The 19,726-nt window shown below is 42.2% G+C and overlaps 1 protein-coding gene across 1 annotated transcript; it reads right to left on the bottom strand.

Annotated features, from left to right (window-relative positions):
• Nucleotides 1-9,055: 9,055 nt before the first annotated feature.
• LOC105922364 lies at nt 9,056-19,719 on the bottom strand. Its single transcript, XM_036133404.1, has 5 exons — nt 19,586-19,719; nt 19,355-19,510; nt 19,171-19,257; nt 15,719-15,823; nt 9,056-9,646 (listed from the first exon to the last, which is right to left on the bottom strand). Exons 2-5 carry the CDS (start codon nt 19,494-19,496, stop codon nt 9,585-9,587), a joined length of 396 nt encoding a protein of 131 aa, XP_035989297.1. The 5' UTR covers nt 19,497-19,510; nt 19,586-19,719; the 3' UTR covers nt 9,056-9,584.
• Between the last annotated feature and the right edge of the window lie 7 nt (nt 19,720-19,726).

The raw sequence follows: 19,726 nt of genomic DNA, 5'->3' as shown, positions 1-19,726 counted from the left end.
CTTTTCTCCATAAATGTTCCCAATAACAGAATACATTCTATTTTTCCAAATAGATAGAGAATTGAGTTAGTGTTTCCGAACTAAAGCCTTTTTTAAGTTATACTAAAAGATTAAGGTTATAATAAGATGTATACATTAAATGTAGTGGGGATTAAAATGTGAATTCTTATATGCCTTCAGAGAATTATTCTAAAATGCAATTTTAAAGGAGAACGGGAGATAATATCACATGACACCAGGCTAGAAAAGCAAGACAGAAAAGTTTAGTACGAGCGTCTGCATCCTTCCATCCGTGGTCTAACTCTCTCATACTGGAACTGTAATTTCCATTACGATGCAACTTGTAGTTGACAATAAAGATTGATTGATTGATTGATCTTTGTAGGGTCGAACTGGTGCATATCACCAGCAGTCACTGGGTCAAAGGAGGGGTTAAACCCAGGTCTCATGTTTTTGGATTGTGGGAGAGAGCCAGAGTACCCAGAGAGGATGTACAGGGAAAATATGCAAACTCCATGCTGAAAGACCTCAGGCTGAGATTTGATCCCAGGTCATTTGTGTTGCAGCCAACAACCATTCATCATTGTGGATGACCCATTAAAATCCAGTCATGATATCTAGACTAGTCCTTTCTGCTCTCTGTCCTCTTTACCCTCCCCCTCCTCCCAGGTTTACTCTGTCTCCATTTTGTCGTCATATTTCAGTCCCTCTCATGATCAGCTGTGTTCAGTTTTGAGATCTTTTCATTTTCTGTTCTTTGCGTGTTTAATTTCTGCTGCATTATTCATTCCAGTAGATTATTAGGCACCTGCCATAGCAAATGCAAGGGGAGCAAAGCAAAGCACCACCGCCCCCTGCATTTGCATGGAGGCACCTATTACTATGCATCTCAAAATGTTTTCGGAAATGAATGTGGCCCAAACCGTAGCGTGCACCCCAACAATATAGGTATCAAAACGTCCGGCTTGGTCGGGCATGGTGTGCTATTACTTTTATTGGGGTTTCCAGTTACCATGGCAACACAATTAGCAAAAAAAAAAAAAAACTTCCATAGGAATGAATGGCGTCAGGTACAGAGAAAGCCTCAAAGTTACTCATCAAAGCTCATGTCCAAAAATCAGCGGAATCATCATTTATAATGAAAGTCAATGATGGAATTCTTCAACTGCCAGAGTGGCCCACTCCGCCGTTTTCAAAGATTTCACAACTACGAACAACTTCCGCCTACTCGCTCAATTTTCACTCTACGTACACTAATTATACATCAAAACGTAGGTATTTTTGTCTGGATTCGGGAAATGTAACCCTCATTGGAGTAGGATTTATAGATTTTTCACAAATCCCCTCAGACCACAACAAACTCAAAACCCTCCTCATTCATGTCCTATGGAGCCGTTGTGAAAAATGACATCTGAAAATTCAAAAACAACACATGTTTTCGCATCGCCGCTAGTCCTAAACCGTTTTATGTACAGGCATGATACTTTCACACATGAATGTTCTGACCCTTCTGGCACTCACAAAAAAGGAATTTTGTGGATAACTGTTACGGTTTTGCCGCAGGAACAATTTGTTCGGGAGTAGCGAATGTGCAAAATCCTGAAAACGCTGTGGACCTGCATACTTCCACATCATCCACTTTTTCACATTGTCGCTGTGCCTACACCGATTTTTGTACAAACATAAAAATAAGCACCATAGTCCTCAAAAGCCTGCTGATACTCACGGTGAAATAATTATTTTGATATCTCTTATACTTTTTCAGTATGTTCGGGAGCCTTTTTAAAGGATTGTTACATTTTCATTAAAACTCCCCTTTATATCATAATTGTTTGCGCCTTTATTATAATATTTCCAGCAAAAACCAATAGTTTTTCTTGTTCCCCCATCGGTTACGAAATAAACGCAGAAAAAATTACGTCTCTACCATTTACGGTTCACGAAATATCGAGTGTTGTTCGAGGCAAAGTCTTCCTTTCTATTTCCAGTACAGGATTTGTACCATCACCCGGTGATACTGAACACAACCATGTTTGCAGCTAATGGTTAGCATGTTGCTAACCGGAAGTAGCTCTAGGAAGCTCATACAAACATCTGCTTAACAGAGTCTGTACTTCCTTTAGAGAGAAAGCTCCACAACAATTCTGGGCCATGTCAGATAAAGCATGTCTATTTTATGAGGTGTCAAACATTCATTTTTGACCCCTTTTTGCCTCTGCTACATGCTGCAGAAATGCTTCAAAGACACTAAAATCACACATTCCACTCAGTACCGCACATGATAAAGGTAATGATGAGTAACACAGGGCTGCAGCTTTCAGTGAGTCTCCATGACAATGTTGCTACCAAGAGGCTCCTAGGAGGTCACGGACATGCTCCATTGGCTTAACATGGCACCTTTCGATGGTCGCTGCGGGGGCCGTGAAGACCGTAGGAACCTGAAATTCGCAGTATTACTTCCTGTCACTATTTTTAACAGTACGGTATGCACCACGAGGCAGGCGCCTTGCTAAATTTCTTCAGAAATTTTCTAATCTCTGATCTCTCATCTTTAAGGAAGCTTCTCACTGGGTTTATAGTCTCTTCCTGTTATGTAATCAACCTGTAATGTTTCCAATGAATAAGCAGATTTGTGTTGTATAACCTACGGCATAACGACTACTCAATGCTTATTCATCATAGCACATATATGTCTGCCGTCTAATGGTGGGAGTAATAATTACTGATTTCACTACATTCCACTTTCTGTAAGGCAAAGCTACACAGAAAACAGACTGTTTATTTATTCTTTAAATCTGGTTGTGAATGCAGCAGTAATGAAAGCTAAATATTAAGTACCCTTCCGTTCATAACCAAATAAGAAAATAAATAAAATGTTAGTGGATGGATTCTGTGTCCTTACTCCAAGGAAGAGCTGCCAGTTGGCTCAGATTCACTACTGGTACATCAATATATGCCACTGGCAGAAGGTTTGCTGTGGATTAATAACTGATCCCTCACTTACTCATTAAATAAAAGTAAACAGTGATTCAATCAAGTCCCAGCATTCTATTAAAAACCAGAGCAGAGATAAAGTAATCACACCCGTGCCTAGGCTGCAGCCTGCTCCCTTTTCTGCTCCCAGCGCTGGTCTCCACCTAATCTGAGGCCAGCCCCTCCTCCTCACACCGCCCTCTACTGGCTGAATAAGCAGATGTAACACCAACTCCTCAAATTCAAACATTTACAGTCCCACCGAGGAAAATATGTGATAGAAAACAGAGTCAATAGAAAGTTCAATAGAATAACAGTTTTCCTTCCTTTTGCACCTTTAGGTTAATATTAACCTACACCTATCGTGTAGGTTAATATTACAGTCATTACATCCTCCCAACCAATCAGAAACGCAGACCCAGGAACGCTCTCTCAACAAGCTCCACCCCTCAAAAGAGATCAGACTTCTTTTTTCTTTTTTTCAAACTTGCTGTTTTGGTAAAAAGTTGGTTGAATAAAGGGCTGAGTTTGAATTCAGTGTTTATGTTCTTCATCTAATATTAAACAACAACATTAAACTGCCAGGGCTGCACTTAAAATATATGATTGGATAATTATCAATATCAGTTAATATGATTTCCATTTTATCAATATGCCTTTTTTTCTATATCGTGCAGCCCTGCCACGGATTAAGCCGTGTGTGAGTTCATCATTTTCATCAAATGATGCGGTGTGCTTTGGCTTCTAACATATTTGTCCCATTTCACATCGCTGTGGCTCAACAACATGATTTTATCCTCTAGTTCAGATCTGACATGTTTTCAAAGTGTTCCCTATATTTTCCTGAGCAGTGTAGTCAACCAGCGCATTTAGAAATGTTTATGGTGTAGCAGAGGAAATTTGATGCTAATCTCTGGACCATACATTTATGGAGCTGACTGAATAAATCCTGAGCCAGAATCTAAATGTGTTTTTCTTTGTCACAAAGCATTCATTGTTGCTGATGGACATCAAGGCGTACAATAAGGTTTTGTTTTGTTTTCCCCTGCTCCCTCCATTAGTAGGAAACCTCTCCAGTTCTAGGTTACTGAGATGTAATGCTACTGACTCACTGTATTGTTTCAATGTTTCCTAGACGTAAGCCCTGGTTCTGGTTAAATAAAACAATGATAACAATGAAATTCACATGCGGAAAACATTCAGGATCATGACCAAAAGAATGAGATCCTGGGCTCAAGTGGCTGAAATAAGTTTCGGTCAGAGGGTAGCCAGGCTTAGCCTTAGAGAGCAAGGTTGAAGAGCTTTGTTATTAGGAGGGAGCTTGAGGTAGAGCTGCTGCTTCTCTTCATCGAAAACAGGCAGGTGGTGAGTTGGTTTGGACATCTCGTCAGTATCCCCCCCCCCCCAGGTTCCTCCCTTCAGGGTGTGTCCAGCTGGTAGGAGACCCCAGGGAAGACCCAGAACCTTCTGGAGGGACCATGAATCCCATCTGGCCTGGGAACTTCTTGGGCTCCCCAAGAATGAGATGGAGGATGTAGCTGGGGGGAGGGATGTCTGGGTTTCCCTCCTGGACCTGTTACCCCTACGACTCGACTTGGTAACCTTACCTGCAAGGTGAATTCTTGTGGTATTTGTATGTTCACAAACACATGAGAATCCATCTTTTACCACTCTGCCGTAATTTCAGGCCAATCACATTGCAGTATTGTGGTTTTAGGGGGGACATACTGCTGTGATGAAAGCCAGAGTTACCCAACCCACCTATAGCTGCTTCTATCACATCTGCTATATCAGAATCTACAACTTCATCTTGGAAAGGAGCAAGAAGTGCCTTGACTAGCTTTCCTTGTTGTGGTTTATAATGTCGTCGGCTGTTTACATTTTAATTGATACCATGATTGACTAAAACTAATCTTTGATAGGCAGGCACTAAGTGTCGCTTTGCCCAATCAGCTTAGAGAGTTCTTCTGAATGTCCCTGCTTTCCCAAAACGGTTTTAACGGGAGCAGACCTATAAAAATTATGTGCAGAATGGCAAGTGCTACACATTATCAATCTGACTGGCCTGGTTATGATCTTGGATAAGAGGGAGACAATGCATGGATGGAAGGATGTATGGATGGATAGGCCATTTGAAGCAAAAGTTACCTGGAGTCAAATATGAGGTAATCTGAAGCTTGGCCCAAACTGGATAATGAACAGGAAATAGCCCCTTTTCCATTTAAAGCCACAGCATAAAGTAAAGCCATGTTGATGTGTTTCTATTTGCTAACGGCCATTTATGTAGCGAAGTTACCACCAAACCAAATTAGCAGATGGTGCAGAGACACGGAGGGACTGATAGACTGAAAGTGATTTATTCATATCTATCTAATATATATATATATATATATATATATATATATATATATATATATATATATATATATATATATATATATATATATCCCCTTCAAATGTGGCCAATGGATTGCACATAGTGAAAGAGGTGGAGCTCAGCCTCCTCTTCATCAGCTTGACTGCTTCATCACTGAAGCTCTCAGCATCTACAGGGGCTGAAAAAATAAAACCTTCATTAAAACTCAGAGCTAAACTTTTCCTCTCGCCTCTTGGTCTATTGCTGCCAGTGGAGTGAAGACGGTTTCTCTCCATCACCATGGCATAATCTACTTTTGATTTATTAATTAAATACCAGACATTTAAAACATCAGTAAACATTGTCTAAAAAGACCGGGGATTAATACACAAAGCTTCTAGAGGTGATGGTAGTTTAGAAAATATCCTGATGAATAAGATAAAACCTGCCTGTTCCTGAGAACTGCAGCACTTCATAGGAAAGGAAAAGAGCTGAAGGGAAGTTTTCTGTTACTAATGTCTCAGTGACATGTTCTGTTAACGCTTGGACCGTCATATCAGCCTGAAACTTCCTGTTTCCTCTGAATCCGCAGTGAGAAAAAAAGGAGGAAGTCCTTGACAACAGTCCACCTGAACTCCTGAATTAGTGTTGTGTTGACAGTTTAGACCAGTAGAGGGCGCTCTTTCCTGGAGTTTGGTTCCACATCACATAAGTTTCCCTGTCACCATCACAATGTGTTGACTATTAAAGTGTATGAATGTAGATGTGCAAGACTGACTGACACATGAGAATGAAGACAGAAAATGTTTAATAAATGAATCCAAAGTACATTCTGGTTTAATTATTCATCTCAGTGCAGAGAAACGCTTGAAGTCCTGTAGCTGATTGAAGCTTTTTCCGCTCATTTTCCCGCCATTAAAAATCATATTCATATTTAGCGCCATTATTCTTCCAATAAACCCTGAACAGATTCCATGTTGCTGCTGAAGAAAAGCAGGCCCACAACATGATGCTGCCAGCAATTTACATTCTCATCACCCAGGTGGATAAAAAATGAACCTTAAAGGTGAACAAGGGAACAGAAAGAAAAAACAGCTTTTATCAAGTCCAAAACTGCAGGAACTGTTGGATTTATCCAGATTTTCCATCAGGTTGAGGCCATGTCAGCAGGTTTATGTCAGCCTGCATTATCCGTGTTTTGAATATTTTCCAGCTGTGTCCAGGTATCACCCATCTGACCCCAGCGATCAGCTCAGTAACAACCATCATCGGCTGTGTCATCATCCACAGTGAGCCGGTTCAGCTGTTCTAGTGGGTGCCAATCAGTTAAACTACCCAGTTCTAGAGCTCACACCCCTGGACTGAAACATGCTGCCATCCACATGGACAAGCCAGATGCTTTCAGGAGAAAAGTTTTACGATCAGAAGACTGAGCCAACTGGCTGCAACGATGAGAAGTATTTCTGGAAGCTTCATAATATTCAAAGAACCATCAAGCTCCATGTGTCACTCAGTGTGACAGCACACTACAGCCTAAGGGAGAGGGTTAAAGGCAGAAATGCATTTTACCCTCTATGGGTTTATAAAGCAAAATCATTTTTATATAAGGTAGTAGTGGATGTTTATGTATATATCTGAGCCTTTATGTACAAGTTTGACCTTGACTTGACACTTTATTCTTGTTTTGAAAAATCCGTCCGTCCGTCCGTCTTCTTCCGCTTATCCTGGGTCGGGTCGGGTTCTCCCCAGCCACTTGGGCCAGCTCCTCAGGAGGAACCCCAAGGCGTTCCCAGGCCAGCCGGGAGACATAGTCCCTCCAGCGTGTCCTGGGTCTTCCCCTGGGCCTCCTCCCGGTGGGACGTGCCCGGAACACCTCACCAGGGAGACGTCCAGGAGGCATCCTGACCAGATGCCCGAGCCACCTCAACTGGCTCCTCTCGACGTGGAGGAGCAGCGGCTCTACTCTGAGTCCTCCCCGGATGACTGAGCTCCTCACCCTATCTCTAAGGGAGAGCCCAGACACACTACGGAGAAAACTCATTTCAGCCGCTTGTATCCGGGATCTCGTTCTTTCGGTCACGACCCAAAGCTCGTGACCATAGATGAGGAACGTAGATCGACCGGTAAATCGAGAGCTTCGCCTTTTGGCTCAGCTCTCTCTTCACCACAACGGATCGGTACAGCGCCCGCTTCACAGCAGACGCCGCACCAATCCGCCTGTCGATCTCCCGCTCCATCTTCCCCTCATTCGTGAACAAGACCCCAAGATACTTGAACTCCTCCACTAGGGGTAGCACATCCTCCCCAACCCGGAGAAGGCACTCTACCCTTTTCCGGTTCAAGACCATGGTCTCAGATTTGGAGGCACTGACTCTCATCCCAACCGCTTCACACTCGGCTGCGAACCGCTCCAGTGAGAGCTGTAGATTACGCCCTGATGAAGCCAATAGGACCACGTACTCCGCGAACAGCAGAGACACAATCCTAAGGCCACCAAAACGGATCCCCTCAACACCTTGGCTGCGCCTAGAAATTCTGTCCATAAAAGTTATGAACAGAATTCGTGACAAAGGGCAACCTTGGCAGAGTCCAACTCTCACCGGAAACGAGTCCGACTTACTGCCGGCAATGCGGACAAGACTCTGACACCGGTCGTACAGAGACCTGACAGCCCTTATTAAAGGGTTTTGAAAAATCATTAAAGATAACTTTATAGTTTTCAACCCAGAGAAAAGAACAGGTCAAATAAATTATTAAAAGCCCCAAATTAAAATGGTTTTCATGCCAGTGATGAGAGGACAGATCCTAACTTTATGGCACATTTTACATGTCAAATTCCTCCTGCATCAATATGTCTTCTATTTACAGCCGGTTGATGTCCTGGAGACTAGAATCAAATCTGCCTCTTTCTGACAACTGCAGCATTTCAGAGGAAGAGAGTTTAAGGTAGATTTACTAGTTCTATTGTATCAGTGACACATTTAATTAGCACTTTACTTTTAACATTTAAAGCTGTGCGGTTAAACTCTAGAACCGTCTTCTCAGTCTGGGACTTCCTGTGTCCTATGACTCCTCAGTGAGAAGTAAAGGAGGAAGTCCTTTATGGTTAAAAATATAAGGCTTCATCTAAAAATGTCTTTTCGGTAGGGACTCTTGAACCAAAGCGGAAATGCGTCAGCGCTCGCCCTGATAAGTTCTGTCCAAATAGTGCAGTCAGTAAGGAAGGAGGTAGGACAAGGAGCCTGTATGCTCCCTCTCACAACTCCTTTAGCATCGCAACCTTGCAATGTCCCTTACTGGTGCTAAGGAGCTATAAGGAGCCCCACAATCCTTTGTGTTGCATGACGTATAGCCACAGCCCACCTCACGGAAATTAACAAAAATGTTTCGGAGAGAAGAAGGAGGGAAATTTGTAGTTAATTTTCTGAAGGCTGTGTAGGCCCGGGTTTGACTAGAATAATGTGCTCCATATTCTGATGGAGCCTGAGTCATTGGTACTGTGTTTACAGCTTTCAACCACCAGAGGGCCCTCTTTCCTGGAGTTAGGGTCTACATTCACATCACACTAGTTTTCCCACGGTGTGCGGAAATGTGCAAACTTGGTCACTTAAATGTTGTTTTTAAAAATCATTCAAGTTAAATATTTCATCAGTAGTCCACCCAGAAAAACAGAAAAGGTTATGTAAATTCTTAAATCCCAACGTTAAAATGGTTTTCATGCTCATGATGAGAGGATTGGATTTTATGGCTCATTTTACACATCAAAGATTTCCTGCATCAGTACATCTTCTCTGTCCTATTTACAGCCAGTTGTGTATTTTATTATTTCTCCCTATCGCAGGCGTTTAGGGCTTTTCATTGAGCTAAACATTAAATTACCTTCATAAGTACAACATTTTCAACTTGGCTGCTGCACGTATATAGTGACAGCTTTGTTTCTGAGTTATTTCTACTTCCCAAGGTTTGTATTTCACTAAATTCGCCACAAACGGAAAACAATCCAACCTCTGCTGGAGAACAGGCTTAGGGTTTAGATGCACAGAAAGCAAAGCATTAGCTTGTTGTGAGTTTAGATTGCTCCTGGCAGCTAGCCCGGTCGCTGGGTCCAACACTCAGGGCAGGCCTCTGGCTTCCTGACCTGCCACTGAAACCAGGTGAGTCAGAAGTGATGTCATCATCTGGTCCCAGTGAGGTAGATTTAAAAAAGTCTTTGTGAGCGTTGGTTCCTGAAGATCAGTTGAAGACCTGCTGCAGATCAGTGGTTGACTCTGCGGCCCTTCACTGAGGAGTAGACCACGTCTGGGTCTGGTTGACTCTCTGCAAGCAGAAAACGACCAACACAGATTCTGTTAAATGATTTCTACGTTAACACCAGATCCACATACAAATCTGGTAGAGTGTGCAGAGAATGATTTATCTGCATATGCCTTATAATTTCTTTCTGAGCACTGGGTGAGCTGGCAGCTTTTGAGAGTGGCTCCGTATCTCTACTAAGTTTTCTATATTTTTCTCCTTTTTCTATTACTCTGGTTGTGCAATTCAATATTGATCTAACTGTTCTGTGGTCAATTTTACTGCTCATCCTACTTTACATGTAATTGGTTTTCGGGGACAATAGAGGGCAGCGTGAGGCCATTGTTTATACCAGGGATCAGTTGCTAGCCCTTACTACACTAGTGTATTTGTCCTTGATTTGAGCAGGTAAATAAGATTATCTGCCAATGAAATGAGTAATTTTACCCCTAAAATAAGATAATTAGATATAATGCCCTAGAAGTAAGTTGATGGAGATGAGTTCTTCCTATTTTAAGTGCATAAATCTTATTGCATTGGCAGATTATCTCATTTACCTACTCAAATAAAGTACGAATTCACTCATTTCAAGAAAATTATAACTTATCTAACCCAACCCAGCCACAGAGGCAGCAGCTTGGCCAGAAAATCCCAGGGAGATGAGGAGGAAGTGTTGTGGGAGGCGGGTGAGGAGAAGCCGGCATAACTGGAGGAAAACATGTAGACCCGTGTTTCCACCCATTATCGTGGGAGATGTAAAGTCTATATTAAATGTAGGGGAGGAATTTGATGCTTTATTAAAAGACCGGAAACTGTTTATATACCCGTGCTGCATGCTTCCTGTAGAGTTTTTACATATGATCGCAATAACAGAGCATGAACCCTGTCTGCAAACAACGAGGCAGCCTGTGATGTCATCCACACTGTTGTGAGACGAATGCAAGCAAAACACCACCAGGGTCTTTTTCTAATTTTGGGGGATTTTAACTATGTATTCTTGTCCTCCACCCTCCCTGCCTTTTAACAGCATGTTACCTGAAAAACTATGGACAATACAAATGTGGACTTATTGTCTATTAATCGTAAAGAGGCATATAATGCTTGATTTCTCCCTCCCCTGCGCTCATCCAACCACAATTTGCTTTAAATTGCCTGTGTACAACAGAGAACCAGTTGTAACCTTCCCTTCAACCAGTTGTGTGAGGAAATGGACAGGGGAGGCAGAAGAAGCCCTGACAGAGTATGTGAGATGAACTGTGTGATCCTCACTGGGAAGACTTGGATCAAATAACAAAATGCATCACAGACTACATCAACTTCTGTGTGGACTGGACTTCACTGTATCCCTGATGAAGGTGAGGTGCATCTACAAAGCAATGAACCCGGAGATAAAAAAAAAAAAAAAAAAAAAAATCACTGCTGTGAGAGAAGGAAAGGGCTTTCAGTTCAGGAAATAAATACAAAATGAAAGATGTACAGAAAAGACTGAGGAGGAAGATCAGAGAAGGAAAACAGTTAAAGGAAGAAAATGGAGGTGCAGCTGCAAGACAATAACATCATGATGTCTGGATGACATGGTGACCTGAGATGGGTGAGCTAAACCTGCACTTCCTCAGGTTTGACCAGCAAGCCCCCCCCCACCCCACCCCCGACCCAGCCATGCTGCAGAAACCCTCACCTGCCTGTTTGTCTACCCAGAACTGCACATCGTTCAGAATCAGAATCAAGTTTAATCGCCAAGTAAGTTTGGACTTACAAGGAATTTGACTTGGTGTTGATGGTGCAGACAGAACAAAATGTAAGTCCTGTTCTTGTGGCGTGAGGTTGTGGTCCCGATGGACTGCAGCCTCCTGCCAGAGGGAAGTGACTGAAATAGTCTGTGACTGGGGTGAAGGGATCAGCCACAATCTTCCTGCAGCCTCAGAGTCCTGGAGGCGTACAGGTCCTGGAGCAGTGGCGCCTTGTGGAAAAAAATCTTGGTGGGGCTGGCCAATAGATTTCCCTGCCTAACCCAGTACATGCCATCAAATTAAAAGTCGGAAAATTACTACGATTCCACAATAAGCATTTAATTCCCTTCTCAGAATCAGCAGCTTACAGATACATTCAACTATTTACAGCTATATTAGGTCTTATTTTGGAAAGGAACAGTATTAAATACAACACTAAAATTCACTATTTGTCACCAAAGTAGGCATAGGTTCCTGCAGTGTCCAGGTGCTGGAGAATGTGGTGAAGGGCCAGGTTGACAGCGTCGTCTGCTGTCATCCACCCCCTCTGCTTCAGATGACTCCACTAATGACCCCCCCCCCTCCACCACCCTGTCCCTCTCAACGCTCCAGGTGAGGAACATTCTGCAAAGACCAAAGTAAGGAAGCTGCAGGTCTGGATGGCATCATCTCCAGGCTCCTGAGGCGCTGCATGCATGAACTGTATGTCATCATGGTTTTCATGGGGTCTTTAAAAGTCGTACATCAATAGAATTAGAGGCCTTAAGTAACTTTAAGTACTTGATGAAACCTGACAGGGGTGAAGTTGTGGGTTTGCCTGAGGCTGAGCGGTTGTGTATTGAAATGACCCTGTGGAGAACATCCTGCAGATGTTGCTCACCAAAAATTTAGCTGCTAATTCTCTATTAATACACACTGACTCTCCATCTGATGATCTCATCATGATCAACTCAGGAAATTAGTTATTTTAAGAAGATTTAAACTCACTTTGGTCTCTGCCTTGGTTTGGACTATTAGATTCAACCTCCCGGGGATTAAAAAGCTTTTACTAATGAAGATGCTAGGAGGGTTATTGACGCCAAGACAGTAACAGCTACTCGTTACCTTTAGTAGATCCTTTTACAAACCCCAAAAAATAACTATTAATAGTAGATAAACATCTGATCATTTCTGCCATCTTGGTGGACCCAGGAACCAGCACACTGGACACACCACAGCAGGCCCTCATACAGACCTATAATGCAACACTCTTGAAATGTCATCCTAGTCTAGGAGGCATCATGTCTGACCATCATGCATCTGGTGTGAGTCTCGTGTTTTTTCCTGTCTTTCTCACTCAGTCCAGAGAAACATCCAACTACAGCAATGAGGTGGTACGACCCAGGAAACAGCTTTCAACATGGCTGTCTGTGATTGGTTGTTCTAGGCACAGTTTTTTTTTTGGTATCTCCATCTTCTGATGCTCAAGTCTTCACAGATATAACAGAAAGGATGCACATGCTGGGCCTGTCTGCTGTCTGTTCATTATTCGCCCACATGCAGCTGGTGATGTTCCTCACTCAGCTCAGCATATGCAGTGTGAAGGTCCAGGTACAGCAGGTACAGCAGGTACAGCTGGTCCGATGGTCTGTGGGGAGCCCTGGCTATGCTGGGCTGATCTCAACACGAACATGGCTGCCACACAGTGGAGGCCGCATTGATGCCATCAATTTGGAAATAAAGAATCCATGTTTTCCATGCAATAAAACACTAAAAACAGCCATGGTTTTGTTCCCGGCTGTAGATTTTGAGGTTGGGGGACGTGATTTTATCTCAGTTGCGTCAAGGGAGGACATCTAATATTACATTTCATTGTCCAAGTTACTGTGTGAAAGACCAGGATAAAAAGGTTTTTCTGAATCTTAAAGTATAGCGAGTGCACAGTAATTGTGAAGCTGTGCCCCGTCTCCATCTCAGCCCCTCTGAAGGTCAGGGTGCTGGGTTGAGTCCTACACCAGACAGAGGACGGCACCACAACCCAAAACAGGATGCACCGTATCGGTTTATGTTAAACACCGTCTCAGCTCCTCAATAAATATAAATCATGGAAATGTGTACAAAGAAGTGAGAAGTTAAAACTGCAGCTTCACACGTCTACCGGCTCCAGTTCAACTACAGTCCACTTCTAAAATTATGGAAGCGATGACCACTAAAGAGAAGCACAGATGTTGTCAGATAGCCAGCCGGCATCTGAAGGAGGAAGCTGTACATTTACTTTTTCTGGTAAGGAAATGTCATTTTTAGGGCAGCGGTCTTGGGTTCGACTCCCTGGGGCTGGTGTCCTGGTGTCCTGGTGTCCAGTACTAGAGCTCTGTAGAGCTCGGTGAGACAGAGGACAGCAGATCAGCTAAAGTCCAGGTTGGTTCTGTTGTGGGGAAGAAGTTCATCTGTTTTACTGGCCAGAGTGCGAACATGCACCAGGTGGACATGAGGCAGTGCAGTGCAAAGATCTCGCCGTCTCATCTTAACCAGAAGACTGACCCGCTGTCTTCTACAGCGGCGACGTCTCTGCTAGAATTAATGCAGGGCTGCTGCTTCCTCTGACTAATAACACCAGGAAAGTTCGAAGTTTGATCAGCAGTGGTGGAATAATGTTGAAAGTACGATGTTTAATAGCTCTTCTCTAGCACAAAACCAAAGAGTGACTAAACTATAGAGCAATAACCCCAATGCCACAATATTGACCAACCAGATCCTCTGAACTCCAGGCAGGGAGGCCGGCTTCGCTGTTAGGTCCTCTAGCCCCTGATCTGATTCAGAAACGTTAACAGCTGCTCTGAGACAGAGTTTTACTCTTTGCCCCAAACTATAAGAGTGTTCAACCTTCTCTTAATGATCTGCTGCAAAACCTGCAAAAAACTGTTGTTACTCTCTTAGACAATCTGAGGGAAATTATGTAAAAAAAACAAAAAACAAAGGTTGCCTCATTTCTGGTTGCTGTTGCAGTTCTTGCTTCATCTTTCCTGAGGAAATGTTTGACAGCCCAAAGCTTCTCGTTTTCAGACAAAAAAGTTTTGCTCACAACAACCGATTTAAAAACACGATCATGTCGGCTCCACCAAAGCATCTTCTCGTGCTGCAGAGAGCTTTGTGTGCCGACCCAAAGCCATGAAGCAGACGTAGACAACCACTTCTGCTTCTGCTTCTGTCTGCTCAGGTCTGGACTTCTGCATCTGGGCCTTTTAATGCACGCGTTGAACGTAAAGCTGGTCTAAAAATAACGTTTAAACAGTGATAGGTTTCATAAAGTTCCACAAAAACTGAGCCCAGTGTGTCTCTGTGGAACTTTCCACAGACAGAAACAGTTCTTTGACTAGACCATGGCTTGTACTTCTATAGTGCTTTTAACTAGTCTGACATTAAGGTGAAGTGTCTTGCACAAGGACACAAAAACTGAGACTATCAGAGCAGGGAATTGAACCGGCCAACTGTTGATCACAGGACAAACTGCCTGACCTCTGTGCCAGGGTTCTGCAACCTTAACAATCCACAGAGAAAGTTTTCTCCTCAGTCCAGTTAAATAAAACATAAAGCTGCTAACGATACGTCACCTTTTAAAAGACAAGGACTTATAATTTTTGATAAATATCTGTTTTCATTTAAAAGAAAACACAGAATTTCAATTTTATCATTCGATTTTGAAAAACTATTTTTTTTTAAAAAACATACAACTTTTGAAATAAGAAGATGGATCCATTTTTTTCTGTTATTTGTCTAAAATTAAGTATGAAAAAAAAATCACAAATTCTACAACCCAATGCCAAGAAAAACAGATAAAAAGAATGTATTGGTACTTTTAGTGTATTCTGTTGAGTAAATGCAAATGTAATTATTCAATAAAGACTTCTAAAACCTTGATTTGGTGTTATGTCTGTATTTAAAAAAAAGTTCTGCTTTAAACCGAACCAGAACCTTCTCCCTGACCCGTCTGCTGGCTTCCTTGGTCTCCATGATGCTGGTAGTTCTCTAACAAACTTCTGATCCGTATAGTTTTGTTGACCATCTTTACTTTTATATCCTGACCCTTTTAAACAAGCTGAAGAAATTGTTCAAATGGGACACTGATGTTACTTACTGACCATTTAAGGACGTCTTTCTTTAAATGTGAGCTAACCTTTGACCTTTATACCTGGTAAAGCTGTTATCATATTCTTCTAAACTCTGAACAGCCGTAGAAAGCTAGTCACTCTGGTCATGTTGAATGCAGGAAGCACCTGCTTCATCTCTTCTTTTTTACTCAAAGAAAGAGTAAAAACTGAGCAAGCGGTTCCAGAAAAGAGGAAGTGTCCAACATTAAGCAACCCGTCTGCATGAGAGAACTTATTACCTCCTATGTGTGACTTCTGCCTCTTCTTCTTTTTCTTGATGACAACTTCTCCATAAGTCACATCTCCTGTCCTCACCGCTGAGTAAACTGATGCCGGATCGCTGCCTGTGAAAACATCACATTCACTTCATCAGATAAAGCTGCCTGCAACTGAAGAAAACATCAATCATTGGAGAAATAAAAAAATGTTTTTTTTTGTTGTTTTTTTTAAAAAGGAAAAGTAGTCAAACATTTGTAGCTCAGATTACAGCTGAAGTACAGAAAGAGGAAACTGGTCGACTGCAGAACGATGAGAAAAAGCCCAAACTGCTGCAGAGTCCAGCAAGAAGAGCTAAATATTCAGTGATCTGCTGGAAACCAAACCAGCCAGAGATCCACTTAGTTTTTATCTGCTGGTTCTAATCTGAAACCTGGAATGAAGGCAGCAGCAAAATAAAAAAGTAGATATGTATTCTATTAATTGTTGCAGTACAGATTATTATGGTCAGTTTGGACAGAAAAGCCTTTCTCATTAAAACATTTGGTCAGCTGCTTAAAACAGAGTCACGCTGGAACATTTTCTTCTTTATTATGTTTTTTCTGAATATATTTTATCCTTGTTACAAATGTTTTAAATTATCTAAAAAATTCAGTTTCCAGACAGGAACGTAGTTTCCAGAAATACCTGTGTTCATAATTTTCTATATTGCACATATTCAATATTCCTTTCAGTTCCTCTAATGTTTGCACCAGAGATCTATTTTTGCTCGGTGTTGACAGAGAAACTGCTGACACCACGTAAAATAGTTCCTACTGTTTAAATTATTCATGCTTCTAAGGTCGTCTGTCACTGGGAAAACTGTCTGCTCAGAAAACAGAGGGTGTTAAAGTTAACGATTGACCCATCAGGACATTAAACTGACTTCTGTTCACACTGTGTGTACAGTCAGTATTTAGATTATATCTTTATTTTAATGTGTTTTCAACCGCTACCAGTGTGAACTTGAAGCTAGTTGGATCTGAGCACATCAGGTGACGTGTATCTGTATAATAAAGCTCCTCAGACAAGTCAGGGACAGAGTTGTTGAGAATAACAAGTCAGGGTGGGGTTATAAACCACAACAAACTAGTGGTCTGACCACCAGAGCTCCCAGACCGCACCAGGAAGGCATTCATCAGAGGCAGCACAGAGACCAAAGGTCATCCTGAACAGGTGACCTTTGCAGAGGTTCACAGAGACTGGAGGATCTGACCACAGGACCATAATAAGCCGTAAGATCCACAGAGCTGGGCCTCATGGAAGAGCAGCAGAAAAAATACATTACTTGTTGGTAAAAAGAAGGCGGCAGCTTTTGAGTTTGCTGAAAGGCACATGGGCAACTCCCCAAATGTATGAAGGAAGGAACTCTGGTCAGATAAGATACATTTTGAACTTTCTGGCCTGCAAGGAAAATGCTGTCTGAACCAAACCCAACACATCCCATCATTCCAAGAACACCATCCTCACAGTGAAACACGGTGGAGGCAGCATCATGCTGTGGGATGCTTTTCAGCTGCAGAGATCAGAACACTGGTGCTAAAAACAGGGATGTTGTGGAGCAGAAGCTCTCAGTCTGCCTGTGATCTGAGTCTGGGATGGAGCTTCACCTTCCAGCAGGACAACTACCTGAAGCAGTCTGCTAAAGCTGCACCAGAATTGTGCAGTTTCACTGGCAGCTGGAATTGCTGCTGAAGTCTCTACAAGCTATTGACTTCACATACACCAGAGTTTTCTGACATGCAGTCATATTTGTTGTTGATTCACAACAAAATAATCCATCTTCAAAGTTGTAGACATGTCATGTAAATGAAATGGTCCAAACTCTCAAGCAATCCATTTTAATTCCAGGCAGTGAGGCAAGAAAACCTAAAAAATGCCAAAGGACATAAATACTTTTGCAAGGCACTAAATGGTTTCCTCAACTCTAACCTTAAAGTGACTTTATTACACACCTAAAGGTTATCATAAAGCGTTCCTAGTCCACCCAACCTACCTGGTAATGAGCTGAAGCATAGCAGAACCTGCAGATCTGTCTGCAGAGATGCATCTACAACACCTCACCGAGTCAGGATGTGGCCCCACATGCTACAAAGCCAAGTCTGTGATGTACTTAGGTGCTGAGCCATTCATCTATTCTCTGAGATACAGGGAGCCAGTGTGGAGACTTTAGAACTGGGGTGATGTTCTCTGCTTTCTTAGTCTTAGTCTAATCCATCCATCCATGTTCTTCTTTGCTTATCCCTCATGGGGTCATGGGAGTTGCTGGTGCCTATCTCCAGTGTTCAATGGGCGACAGGCGGGGTACACCCTGGACAGGTCACCAGTCTGTCGCAGATTTTTTTTTATAGTTTTGTAGCTGAAGCAGCTGAAGCTGTGTGCTAACTTTTGATCTTTCCTCTATTGGTCCAAATATTATTAAACATTTACTCAGTGCTTTATTGGGTTTATAGTCACCTGGTGACATGGTGATGTAGAGCTGTGTGTCGTCTGCATAGTGATGATAGCTGATGCTGTTTTTATGATCTAAGCTAGAGGAGCATGTAGATATGGAACAGGAGGAACCCAGGATGGACCCTTGGGGAACACCACAGGTGATTTTTGTGGTCTCTGCAGCTACCAACAATAATCTAGATACTGAACAACAAGTTTCACTCACCTCTACCCACTGGGACTTTTGAAGAACCGGCATGTACTCACATACAAGTATGTTTAATCTGTCTCTAAGCATTTATGTTTGAACTATTGCTTTACTACCACCTCCATAACAGCTTTTATCTCCCATGAACATCCAGACTGTGTCTGTGATGGCAGAGAAAAACCGGGACTGACTCTAAACTGTCACTTTGTCTTTTTATTGCCTTTAGTCTCTTTGTTTTACTTGTGTTTTTAAATCAAGGACCTACTGTAAGGAATGTCTTGGCATTGTTTATTCTACACTTAATGCTTATGAAACTTTTTACTTATTTTAGTTGCATTTAGTACATTTATGGTTTATATTCATGGTTGCAACTTTGGGTAGCTGCCTATGTCCTGTACATATCCAATGCTGACATAAAAACTATGATACGATCTCTGATCTTTGAGCAAAACGATTTTTGAGAAAGTGAAAAACTCTTGTTTCTTAGCCAGCAAGTTTAGCTCAATAAAAATCAAGCTCATTTTAGGAAGATGTGTCTAGAATTTTGTTAAAAAGTTACTTCAGCTCATCTTGAGCATACTTTACAGGGCTCACAGACATTAAATGTATACAAAATAGCTGTCAAGATTCACATGACATGCAGAGTTGTGTGAACAAAAGCTGCAACACTCAAAGCTCATGGTAGACATTAAATAAATCTATCTAATCTGAAAAACAACCTATGAAAAGCAGCACAAGTGTCAGGATTTTTGATTATGCCTAAAAACATTAACACATGGACACAATCATAATTACCTTTGCTTGGTTTGGTTTCCTGATTTCTTTGGGATGTTTTCACATCACTGTACATGATTTCATCCTCTTCTCCTCTTTCTTTATTACCTGAAATGAACCCAATATAAACACAAAGATGCTTCAGGAATATCTGAAAACAATCTTTAAATGCAGTCATGTGACACGACCAAGAGGTTTGTCTGACCTTTAGGTTTGCTGTGAAAGTGTCTCACCAGGACAACCAGCAACACCAGGAGAAGCAAAACACAGACACATGCAATGGGAACCAGCACTGAGAAGAGATTGTCAGGAGAATCAGGACGTGGTGTTGCTGTAGAGACAGACATGTTGGTGGGTTGCTCTAGAAAAAAGACGAGTACTAAATCAATCTGACTGCAACACTCAGAAAGGTAAGTTAGCGTTTTAATCTCCTCACCTGTGGTAGACGCCGTGGTGGTGGTTGGAGGTTTCTCTATAATAAAAATGTGATTTTAATGTCACACTGGATGGTTTTTCATGGGTGTTCAGATATTCTCCACATTTAGTGAAGCTGCTGACCTGAGACAGAGATCCTGCT

Source organism: Fundulus heteroclitus, unplaced genomic scaffold (assembly GCF_011125445.2).
Source record: "Fundulus heteroclitus isolate FHET01 unplaced genomic scaffold, MU-UCD_Fhet_4.1 scaffold_62, whole genome shotgun sequence".
Lineage (NCBI taxonomy): Eukaryota > Metazoa > Chordata > Actinopteri > Cyprinodontiformes > Fundulidae > Fundulus > Fundulus heteroclitus.
This window is presented reverse-complemented; position numbering and strand designations above follow the sequence as displayed.